At 42.9% G+C, this 11,662-nt stretch overlaps 1 protein-coding gene and 2 non-coding genes across 3 annotated transcripts; all 3 read right to left on the bottom strand.

The window, feature by feature from the left end:
- Nucleotides 1-650: 650 nt before the first annotated feature.
- Cct6a (chaperonin containing TCP1 subunit 6A) lies at nt 651-11,621 on the bottom strand. Its single transcript, XM_085837215.1, has 14 exons — nt 11,387-11,621; nt 10,455-10,518; nt 9,406-9,540; nt 8,624-8,797; nt 7,932-8,035; nt 7,212-7,322; nt 6,849-7,008; nt 6,689-6,771; nt 4,351-4,447; nt 3,577-3,724; nt 2,900-3,033; nt 1,643-1,745; nt 1,061-1,133; nt 651-968 (listed from the first exon to the last, which is right to left on the bottom strand). Exons 1-14 carry the CDS (start codon nt 11,521-11,523, stop codon nt 896-898), a joined length of 1,596 nt encoding a protein of 531 aa, XP_085693341.1. The 5' UTR covers nt 11,524-11,621; the 3' UTR covers nt 651-895.
- Nucleotides 3,403-3,533, bottom strand: LOC115031184 (small nucleolar RNA SNORA15). Its single transcript, XR_003836804.1, has one exon. It is a non-coding gene; the product is annotated as a small nucleolar RNA SNORA15 (small nucleolar RNA).
- On the bottom strand, nt 8,921-9,055 carry LOC115031187 (small nucleolar RNA SNORA22). Its single transcript, XR_003836807.1, has one exon. It is a non-coding gene; the product is annotated as a small nucleolar RNA SNORA22 (small nucleolar RNA).
- Nucleotides 11,622-11,662: the final 41 nt, after the last annotated feature.

Below are 11,662 nucleotides of genomic sequence, written 5' to 3'. Positions count from 1 at the left end.
AGGCCTTCCTCTATTCAGTAGAGCTGTTCACTCACTCACTGTGGAATACGGAGCCAGCCTCTCTCCCCAGATATCAAACACATAAAATCAAGTACATGAAAACCTAAGAGATAAGCTGTTACAGGTCTGATGCAAAAAGAAGATAGAAAATAGCCTAAAATTCTTGTGTTTCACCCTAACCCTTATTCTTCAACCGTCCTTCTTTTGGCTGTTAAATGTGTAACTCTCTCAGCCTCTTATGTTCCCATGTCTGGAGGTTGGGCCGCAGAATTCTGACCCTCCAGCCTCAACGGAGTAACTTGGCTTTATTAGCTTTTCTGAAGCATTTTCAGTCATTTCAAGTGTGAATGATCCAGTAGCTTCACTCTTTTAAGTATTTATTAGACACTATGAAACCCATAAATTACCCAGATGTGTTTTACACTGGCAAGGATCTTACATGTTTAACATGGAGTTGGCTGGATAATTTCAAATACATCCACAACAAATTATTCTTTTGACCTGGGGTCTCCTGTAGCCTGAGTTGGCTTAGAAATTCCGGACTATTTCCAAAGGGCTAGGCTTACAGGCATGTGTCACCATGCCTTATTTAGGAGAAAACCATTACAAACTTTCAAAGAACACTTAAGGAACAAGGGTAGACAACATGCTTATCTTATGTAATTTATGTATCGGTGAAGCTAAAACAACTTGTTCAGTGGGTTGAAAGAGAGCTGCTTTGAGTGTCTTCAGATACTCAAGGCAAAAATAAAATTTTACAGTATAATTTGAATAGGTGCCAAATGTCCTGTTCCTTTTCTCCAATCAGGGAAGAGAAAATTATTTTCCAAATCACTTGAAGCTTGGACAAAAATAACCATTCCCCCCCAACATCCTGTAGTATCACAGGCAGGCTTCAACCCTTCAGAGAGGACATCCCAGCTCGCATGATCTCGTCGACCAGGAGAATGTTGGTGGCGATCACAGTACTGAAAAGGAGGAAAAGAGGACAGATGAGATTTCAACCCAAACTGCTGTGTCTGCCGCCCGCCCGCGAGCCGCCATGAGCGTGTACACTCACCAGGAGTGTAGCAGCTGCTTCTTCACACAGTAGTTATCCCACACACCCATCTCTGCGGCCACCATTGGCTCACCTGCAAATAACCAAGAGCACCAAAGGTTTTTTTCATATATTTGATGAACCCTACCAATTCTAAAACAGAAAACATGGGCCAATTGAGACCATATTTTTTTCCTTTTCAAAAGACAAGAATTTTCTATACTATAGCCCAAGACGGCATCCAGGCTGCAGTCCTGTTGCCTGAGTTCTGAAAGGATCACAGGCTGCATCAGGCCAACGTCAGGGACTTTAAATACAAAGGAATAGTACTCTTCCATTAGTAACCAAGAGTTCTCCAATCACTCTTCTTAGCAATGCCTTACAGTCAGTGCTCACTGCTTACCAGACTGCTGCACTCTGCTCAGGACACACTGCTGTTGACCCACAACACATGCACTTTTGACTTCTCTCATTCCCAAATGTCTTCTATTAGGTTACTGACATAGGCTTTCTGCTTTCCACACAGCACTGGTACCAAGATCCTCCTGTCATCCATCTTCCCCCACCTAGGTTTACCTCACAACCAAGCTGCAATATTCTCACCTGTGCTCAGATCCACACCTACGAGCTGACCGGATTCTGAATGTTCAGCTTGAACTTTAACTAATGTTTCCTGAAGGTCAAAACCAGAGTTTTGCGCAAGAACCTAGAGAACAGATTTAATTTTTGAGAAGACACACTGAGAATTAAGGGTTAAGCCAGAATAAATGAACAGTATTTCCAATTTTAAAAAGTTCCCAGGGGGCTGGAGAGATGGCTCAGCAATTAAGAGCACTGACTGTTCTTCCAAAGGTCCTGAAGTTCAACTCCCAACAACCCCATGGTAGCTCACAACCACCTGTAATGAGATGTGATATCCTCTTCTGGTGTCTGAAGACAGCTACATTATAGTCACATACATTAAAGAAATGAATAATCTTAAAAAAAAAAAAAGTTCCCTGTAGGCCGTCTTCTGAGCATACATGTGTTACAGCATACATGTGTTACAGCATACCCCTTCTTGCTCCTACCAATCACACAGGCTGAGGTTGCATGCTCTGACTGAAAACAGAACCATTATTCATGTTCTTTTTTGAAGAACAGGCAGAGTGTAGTTGACCAACTAACTCTCTAATATACCCCAAACCTAGCAAATCAAAGCACTGGTAATAAGCCCTAACCGTTACTGAATACCGAACAGAGAACAGTAACTGATCTAGGCAGTGGTTTACTGGGCTGGTGCTATGAAGCTGTGCTAATCTGTCAGCTAAGCCTCTCTTCCTGCCACATAGTCCTTAATTTGCATCTGACCTGTATGTTGGTTTCCCCCTTCTTTTCTCCAGCTTTCTCCCCTGTACAGGTGCAGAGACTCCCTGCTCGCCTGTCACAGGATGTGATAGGGTGGAGAGTCTTTTAAATTCTACCCACTCAGGGCTGTATTGTCTTGCTACAAATACCTTTGGCTGGCATGAGATGAGCTATGTAGACCAGGCTGCCTGAAATTTGCCTACCTCTACCCCACAAATGCTATTAAAGGCACAGCCACCACAACTAGCTAGTTTTCTATTGTAGGAACTAACATTTACAACTGACCACAGCTACAGGCTTCCAGGAAAACTAATTTAAGTTTTAACTAGCCAGGTGGCTGCGGTGGCCCACGCCTTTAATCCCAGCACTTGGGGAGGCAGAGGCAGGTGGATTTCTGAGTTCAAGGCTAGCCTGGTCTACAGAGTGAGTTCCAGAACAGCCAGGGCTACACAGAGAAACCCTGTCTCGAAAAACCAAAACCAAAAAAAAAAAAAAAAAGGTATGTATTCAAACCTTGGGAATGATGAGCAAGGCATCTGCAAATGCCTGGACTCCAAGCTGAGCCCTGCCCTTCACACTGGGCTTGTATTTAATCAGAGCTTCTGCCAGTGCCACTTCTATTGCACCTGCACCCGGGACAACACAGCCTGGTGGGCAAGGGAAGGAGACAATGCTAAGTTACAGGGAAAGATACAAAACCTACCAAATACAAAACAAAACAAAGACAGTCGTTTAGAATTCATTTTAAGGTGTGATGTTATTAGGCAATTAACTTATGACTTCTCTATGCTTGTGATCTCTCTCTCACACACACACACAGAATCTGTTTTTGCAATAACAGAGAGTCAAGTACAAGTCTCAGGCAAGTTAGGCAGGCGCTGCACCAACAGGCAGTACCCTCAGCACAGCCTTGCTCCTTAGAGCCACAGCACACTCAGTCACAGCCAGCAGCACAGGGATCCAACCTTACCGTAAGTAGTAACCAGTAGCTCAGGAACCAGCAGGCTTAGCCACTTACTTGTACTCACTTTTAATAATGATATACCATAAAATACAGCATATCAGCCATCTTAAAAGGAAGACTTTACTTTTGCATGGTGTCTGGCTGTGTAAATTACTGACTAAAGAACACAGTATTCAGCCATGCCTTTTAGACTAGCAATACAACTCAAATACTGAGTGGTTCTTACCATCATCAATAGCATTTTTGACAGCCCTCAAGCCATCTCTTATCGCATCCTTGATTTGAGTCAGTGTGTGCTTATTTGGTCCTTTAACCAGTAAAGTGACAGAACGGGGATTGTTACACTTCTCAATAAAGGTGAACTTCTCCTCACCCTGTGTAAAAGAGAAATTATTGTCAAAACCAGATTACCCACAGTCACGATGGTGTATACCTCTATCCCCATGACTTGGAAGGCAGAGGCAGGTGGGTTTCTGTGAGTTCCAAAGGCTACACAGTAAAACCTTATCTTAACACAAACCCAACAAATACAAAAAGTATTATGCAAAGAGAATCAGGAGGGGCGTATGAAGACTTAGTAATATAATAGGAACCCACCATCATCCCAGGAAAGAAAAGCTGAAGGGGAGAAATAATTTGAGGTGCAAAAGAAATTAAAAGCCAACTTACATTATACATAAACATACCAAAACATAAAAGGAAGTCATTTTAAAATGGTGTAGTCACTATTAAGAGTTGGTTATGCCCAGTGAATAACCCTCCACCCATGTTCCTAGAAGTAACCTTGATTCAACTCAGTGACAGACCCATACACAGTGAGTTCCAGGCCAGTCTGTGCAGTATAGAGACCCTGTCTGTCTCAAAACAAACAAACAAAAACCAACCAACCAACCAACCAACCAAAACCCATAAAATTGTTAAGAATTTTGAGTTTAAAGTTTCCTACTCAACCACTGATAAACAAAATACTATTTGTCTTAGGAAGAAAACACTTACTTACCAGTGTATACTCATATACAAGCCCTGCATGTCCCAAACAGTCAGGATTCAGGTCATCAAAGGAATTCAGAGCTATCCCACCACAAGCAAGTGTCAGCCTGCAACAGTAAAGCACATTAAGGAAAATATAGTAAGCCATGGTGGTCAGGTTCAAAAAGGCCAACAATCTTTTTAGCAAGGAGATTATCAGAACCGCATGAAAGTGTATCTTAAAACAGCCCCCTTCACATTCTTCATAACCCAGTGGGTAAATGACCTATTTAATCTCAATTTAAACTGCATGCCAAGGCCACCAAAACAGCAATTCATGAAGAAACCAGACCATGGATGGGGTTCTGTGGGAGGAACATTTCTTAGGAACCTTTTCTAGTTTTATATATTGAATGTTTGGTTGAGACATGCACACAGGCCAATAGTCTGCCTCCACTCCCCAAGTGCTAGGACTACAAGGTTTGTGTGCAACCACATCCTTGGCCTCTAGACAAGGAAAAAAAAAGTCTCACTTATGTCATGGTTGAAAAAACTAAAGCAGGCAGCTGGGCATGGTGACGCGCACCTTCCATCCCAGGGTTTAGGAGGCAGAGGCAGGTTCATCTCTGTGAACTAGAGGCCATTCTGATTTATACAGTCAGTTCATACTGAGACCCTGCCTAAAAATAAAATAAACGTTTAAAGCAATGTTCATAGAATTCCATGTAAATCTCAGAATGTGAGACAATCCACAACCGAACTACCAGGACAACATTTACACAGCGGAACATCAACCAGCTCTCACTTGATTGCATGTTATAAACTATGCCAAGCAAGTGAAATACGCCAGGCTGACCCTCTTAGGTCCCTACACCGTCTATTCCAAAAGTGTACAACAGGCAGGAGAGATAGGCAGCAGTGAGCACCTAGAGTCTCATGCACAGACCACAGGACCACATGTTGACTAAGCATCTCTAACTCCAGTTCTAGGGGTTCTAATGCCTTAAACTGACCTTCACGGACACTGAATGCCCATGGTGTACACACACACACACACACACACACACACACGGAAAATACAGATGGCACGGTGACACATGCCTTTAACCAAAGCACTGAGATGGCAGAAGTAAACAGATTTCTTTCCTTCTGAAGTCACCTGGGTCTGTCTTAAAAAAATAAAATCAGGGCTGGTGAGATGGCTCAGTGGGTAAGAGCACCCGACTGCTCTTCTGAAGGTCCGAAGTTCAAATCCCAGCAACCACATGGTGGCTCACAACCACCCGTAATGAGATCTGATGCCCTCTTCTGGTGCGTTTGAGGACAGCTACAGTGTACTTACATTAAATAAATAAATAAATAAATAAATATTAAAAAAAAAAAATTCTCTCTCTTAAAAAAAAAAAAAAAAAAAATAAAATCATAATAAAAGATGTAAAGACATGGAAAAAGACAAATATCTTCAATCTACTTTTACATGGTGTTAAAGGATAGGAGAAGAAAAAAGTGAAGCGTGGTGACAGAGATGATGACCAGACGGGACCACAGTTAATGCCAATGAATTCTACTTTGTAGTTTTTCTGTGAGCACATAGAAGCCCAGAAGTCAGAGGGGGGGCTTCTGAGCCACAGAAACTAGAGCTGCAGAGGTTGTGAACCATCGTTTGGGGTGCTTGTAACTGAACTCAGGTGCTCTGTAAGAACCATTACGTATTTCTAATAACAGAGCTGTCTCCTCCAGCCCCTGAACTTTAAAAATGGCTAAAATAATGGCTGGCAATGGTGTTGCTTATCTGTAACCATATACTTGGAAGGCCGAGGATTGCCAAGCTCAGATAATACAGTGAAACTAAACGGTAAGTTTGGGGACCTGTCAACCTGAGCTTAATCCCTGGATCCACAAGGTAGGAGACACTGTAAACTGCTCCAAGCACAAGCCTGAATATACACAAAAAAACTTTTATAAGGTAGACTTTTAAATTTACAGATTGCTACAATAAAACCAAGAGTCTGTGTCATTTTTTGGGGGGAGACAGTTCCTTTGTGTAACAGCCCTGACTGTTCTGGAATTAGCTTTGTAAAGCAGGCTAGCCTCACTCAAGAGAACATATGGCGTCTGCTCCCCAAATGCTGGGATTCACGCCCAGCTAAGAACAGACTATCTACAAACAGGAGCCAGCAGTAAGAGGAACAGAAGGGAACCAGAGCCACACACAGGGAATGTGTGTGAAATGCCTGTATAAGGAAACAAACAAACAAACAACAACAATTCTGTTCAATTCATACATGCTAGTAAAATGAAAAAACAAGCAGAAGTATGAAGAGAATAATTCTAACTCCCATGCAAACTATAACGTTGGCCTCACTCACCTCTCCATGTTTCTCCTCTTGGCTCTGCGCAGAGCTACGATCCCTTCTTTCGCAAGGGCATCTAAAGAAAAGGGGTCAATCCCCTGAATAAAAACAAACATTTCTCAGCAGCCTTCACCTTAAAAAGAAATAAGACTAATTCATAATTTTAAGTTCTTACCTTTTGATTAATAACGACAAATCCTTTATCTGAGTCACCACAGACTTTCTTTTTCAGCTCTATGATTTTTTTAACTCTATCTTCAATGAATTTTCTTTCAGCCTTTACTAGTTTTTCTCTCTCTTCTGCACTCTTGTAAAAAAAGCCAGAATTCACTTCTCTATTAAAAAAATAAAAGACAAAGGAGAGATTTCCATGTTATCTTAGTTTTTTTAAGGGGCTTACATCAGGCTAAACACATTCCAAGCAAGTGCTGTACCAGTGGGCTCCACATAACCCAAGCCCCCATGTTTGCATTACTGTCCTCACAGTGGGGAAAAAGAATGTCACCTTCCTCCACCCTGAAGAGGGCCATAAACTCACGTTTTCTCATACTCTAAGGACACGTTGCACGTGAGGATGTAGGCATTTTCCACTCTCTTCTTCATATCAGGATGCCGAGCCCCATGATCCAAAACAAGCCCTCTGATTAAGCTATAAAATAAAGTCAAATAATTGTTAGTACTAATTTCTACATACATCCACTAGATTGTGAAACTGTTCAACAACTTTTCAGTTAAACCTAAGGTCAAATGTGAAAAAGGAGTGCTCTATGACACAAGACCGGCCACCCGAACAAAAATAATAAGCTTGCACATCTACTACCAGCAGGCTATCACTTTATGTTTTCAGGGCTGGAGAGATGGCTCAGAGGTTAAGAGTACTAGCCATCCTTCCAGAGGTCCTGTGTTCAATTCCCAGCAACTACATGGTAGCTGACAACCATCTTTAATGGGATTTCATGCCCTCTTTTGGCTTGCAGGTGTACATACAGATAGAGCACTCACACATAAACAAATCTTTAAAAAAAAAGTTTCAAACTAGAATCTTGAAGGGAGTTTTTCCTTCTGCGTACTGTACACAAGCAGATCAATACTTGTTCATTGATGTGGTCAGAATCATACTGACGACAAACACAGCCTCACCCTCCGTCATTTCCAGAGTGCTTGCTACTTACAGCAAATGCCACACTCAGTAACCTATTCACTATGAACCGGGAGCAGTTCAGTGGTAGGAAGCACGTCAAAGCGGTCTCTTACCTACCTTGTATCGGTTTCAGATTTATGCTTCATCTCCATGATCTCAACCATGAAGAGGTCAATGGGCTCGTCTTTTTTCCTAATGGCCAAAACGGAGTCCACTACAGCCTATGAGAGAACCATTAATAAATTCAGTGTGTACAGGCTGATACACTTTAGCTGTTGTTCAGAAGAGTGTAAAAGGCATAAGAAAAAACCCTAACTGTAACAGGAGTGCTATTTTATGGTGGCGCAGGCCTCCAATCTCAGCGATATTTCAAACCCACCTTTCCCTCAAAATGGTTAACCACACCTTGTAACAATTCATGCTGTATTGTGGACTAGCAGGTGAGTTCCAAAGTCCCCCAAAGAAAGTATTAGAGAAGAATGTTAATCAGCCTGATTAGACTGTAACTCATACCAAACTACCAGTTCCCTTAAATGTGCAAAGGGGGCAGGGAGGAATGGAAGCAAAACCACAGGACTAGAGACTTCTTCCAACAGTGCAAATTTTCCTTCCTAAGCCTTGCCAGTTAACAATCCCTTCTTTCCACGTTGAAGACAGATTAGATCATTACTGCCTAGGGAAAACTCTAACCCCTTCCTCTAGACAGCATCCCTGTGAAGAGCCTATGTGTGCAACACTTAGAACAGGTTTTTAGATAAGACTTTCCCCATGCATTGTACCACATGCGCCCAACTATGCTTAATACACACCTCTGTCAAGACATCTGCAAGTTCAGCATGAACTTTAGTCCGCAGAGATGTCCTGGCCACATCGATGAGTGTTTCTCTGTCCATCTCTTTGCTTACTTTGACTTGTTCCAGAAATTGGAGTGCCTTTTCTTTTGCTGCTTCAAAACCTTCAGTTATTATTCTTGGGTGAAGACCCTATAATCCAAACAGTGATAAACCCATTGCCAACACTTGCATCTTCAACTAGACACCACTAACACTAAGTCCAGTAACGTCTGAAGCAACACCCTGAGTTATTCATACTTACTACAATTAAGACGGTGTGCTGATTTTCTGAATACATTTAAAAGGACACAGTACTCCTTTTAATGCAGAGGAAAAGAACAGACTTTACTCTAGCACAGAGTCAAGGCCAAGGGAACTACAGAGCACACTTGGGTGTTCACTGTGCAATCCACAAAAACTGGCTCCTAAAACTTAGCTGTAAGAGCTTGCTTCTTCTCTTGTCTACAGACATCTGAAACTAATTCACATCATTTTGAGATCAGAGAATAGTGTTTGTGTAGGAGCAGTAGCAGGCAGATCTCCTGAGTCTGAGGCTAGCAGGTTAATGATAAACATGTAATCATTTACATACAGTCGGCAAGTTTTTTCCCATTCATTTCAGACCAGGTTACAGACAGGCATAGGCTCCCAGCGTTAAGCAGCCCGACCATTCTACAGTGTGCCCTCAGCTAGCATCACATCACTGTGTACCAATAGCCCACCAAACAACATAGCACAGAAGCAAGAAGCATATGTACTTCAGAAATGTACAGGTCCGCCTGTTTGAGCAGCTCCCCGATGATGAGGACATTGGATGTAGTGCCATCGCCAGTTATGTCATCCTGGGCTGTAGCCACTTTTGCTATCAAAGAGGCTGTTGGGTGTTGAATTTGCTGTAGGTAGAAAAAGAACTATTTAAATAACTTAAAACATTACCTAGGGTACAACACGGACAGGCTTCTTTCAATGCCTTCCACTAAGACTGCACAGTACCGCTGGCTACATTTTGCTTGGATTTCAAGTCATTCCCTTTACTAGGATTTGAACTATAGGACCTGAAAGTGAGGGAAATGGGTAGTTGGGTCAATTTAATATGATCCCTGGGACAAAAATAATAACTATAAGACAGCCCGGTGTGAGAGGCATAGCTTTAATCCCAGTTTGGGGCCAAGCAGGGCTGCACAGTGAGATTTATCTTAAACAAACAAAAGTAAGATTTTCATTTCTCCTGCAGTTGAGTGGAAAGATGAGCGTTTATCTTTGGTTTTCTTTCCCATTGCACTGTTTTTGAGACAAGGTCTCACTATGCTTATGTAGCTCTACCTGGTTTTGAACTCAAGAGATCTGGCTGAATGCTGGGATTATAGCTCTGTGGTACAATATTTAGCTAAAGTAGAGATAACAATATTCTTTTATACAATTTTTTATTTTAGCCCAGACTACAAAGTAGACCAAAAAACAAAACAAAAACCAAGGATCCAAACACATGTGGTGGCGCACGCCTTTAATCCCAGCACTCGGGAGGCAGAGGCAGGCGGATTTCTGAGTTCGAGGCCAGCCTGGTCTACAAAGTGAGTTCCAGGACAGCCAGGGCTATACAGAGAAACCCTGTCTCGAAAAACCAAAAAAAAAAAAAAAAAAAAACCAAGGATCCAAACACATGTGTCACATTTGACAGAGTCCCTAACTCACTAAAGCATTTCCTATATTTCTGACTGAAAGGTATGACCTGATGAATAATTTTATCCACCTCAAATGGAAAAGGTCAAAAAAAATTTTTTTTAAACCCAGCACGACAGCCTCTTACCATTTCATGAAGCAGCACATTGCCATCTTTAGTAAGTTTGATGTCTCCAGCACCAGATACAAGCCTGCCAAATGGGAAGGAATTGATGAGCAAGGATGTGACTTTTTCCAATTAAAACAAAACAAAACAAGTAAGAATTCCATAAAGCAGCCAAGGGGAGGTGATGTATATCCTCCATCCCCTCTTGAAGTCAAGTGAATCACAGGGAGTTCGAGACAAGCCGTAACTTATCAGTCAGACCCGATCCAACTAAATACATAAAGAAAATTCCCACAAAAAAGAATGAAGTGTAAAGGGAACCAAAGGAGGCTATGAAATATATGACTCCAAAGCAACCGTAATTTGAGGAACGGATACGAGAGGCGAGAAAAGAGAGTGAATAAGAGTGACTAATTAAAAAAAAAAAAAAGGGCTGGTGAGATGGCTCAGTGGGTAAGAGCACCCGACTGCTCTTCCGAAGGTCCAGAGTTCTAATCCCAGCAACCACATGGTGGCTCACAACCATCCGTAACGAGATCTGGCGCCCTCTTCTGAAGTGTCTGAAGACAGCTACAGTGTACTTACATGTAATAAATAAATAAATCTTTAAAAAAAAAATTAAAAAAAAAATCCAAGCGCTATGTCTCAGTGAACTTCATTAATTTGCTAGCTAACGAGGTAACGAAAACAGATCCCGAAATTTGGACTTTACTCCTACATCCCAGTAAACTCGGGGCCGGGGGCTGGGTTCGGGAAGGGTGCACACGCCACTCTCTTCCTCTATAAGAAATAGGTGCAAATGGCAACCCCGAAAGGCGCGGATTCGGGGAGTTTGGATGGGATGCAGCCCAGATATGGGAGAAAGAAAACGCTAGCGCGAAGGCATGGAGGCAGCGACTCGAGTTTGCGGCCATCGAGCCGCCAGGCCCGCCCTCCCGCCAGCCCGGGCTTACATCTTCATGGTGCCCTTAGGCCCCAAGTTGGTCCTCAGAACATCCTGCAGGCCCCGAGCCGCGCTGATGTTCACCGCCAGCGCTGCCTGGGCCCGGGCCACCTCGGCCTTCGGATTTAGGGTCTTCACCGCCGCCATGGCTGGCCTAGCTCCGGAGAGGCCGAGAACAACGTGCTCTCTGCGGGGTCTTCTCGAAAAGTCTTACGCACCCGGCCCGCCCCCGGCGTGCCCGCAGAGCACCTCCATTGGGTGGCGACCCTCCTGCCGCCCGCTGATT

Source organism: Mus caroli, unplaced genomic scaffold (assembly GCF_978045245.1).
Source record: "Mus caroli unplaced genomic scaffold, Mus_caroli_1 scaffold_4, whole genome shotgun sequence".
NCBI lineage: Eukaryota > Metazoa > Chordata > Mammalia > Rodentia > Muridae > Mus > Mus caroli.
The sequence above is the reverse complement of the archived record's forward strand: the minus strand, read 5'-3'. Positions and strand labels throughout refer to the sequence as shown.

Coding starts and splice junctions, on each gene's coding strand:
- Cct6a (XM_085837215.1), bottom strand. CDS start 11,523: ATGGCGGCGGTGAAGACCCTAAATCCGAAGGCCGAGGTGGCCCGGGCC. Junction 1,746..2,899: donor CCTTGCTCATCATTCCCAAG/GTTTGAATACAT, acceptor TCTGTTCTCTAG/GTTCTTGCGCAAAACTCTGG. Junction 969..1,060: donor AAGCAGCTGCTACACTCCTG/GTGAGTGTACAC, acceptor CCTCCTTTTCAG/TACTGTGATCGCCACCAACA.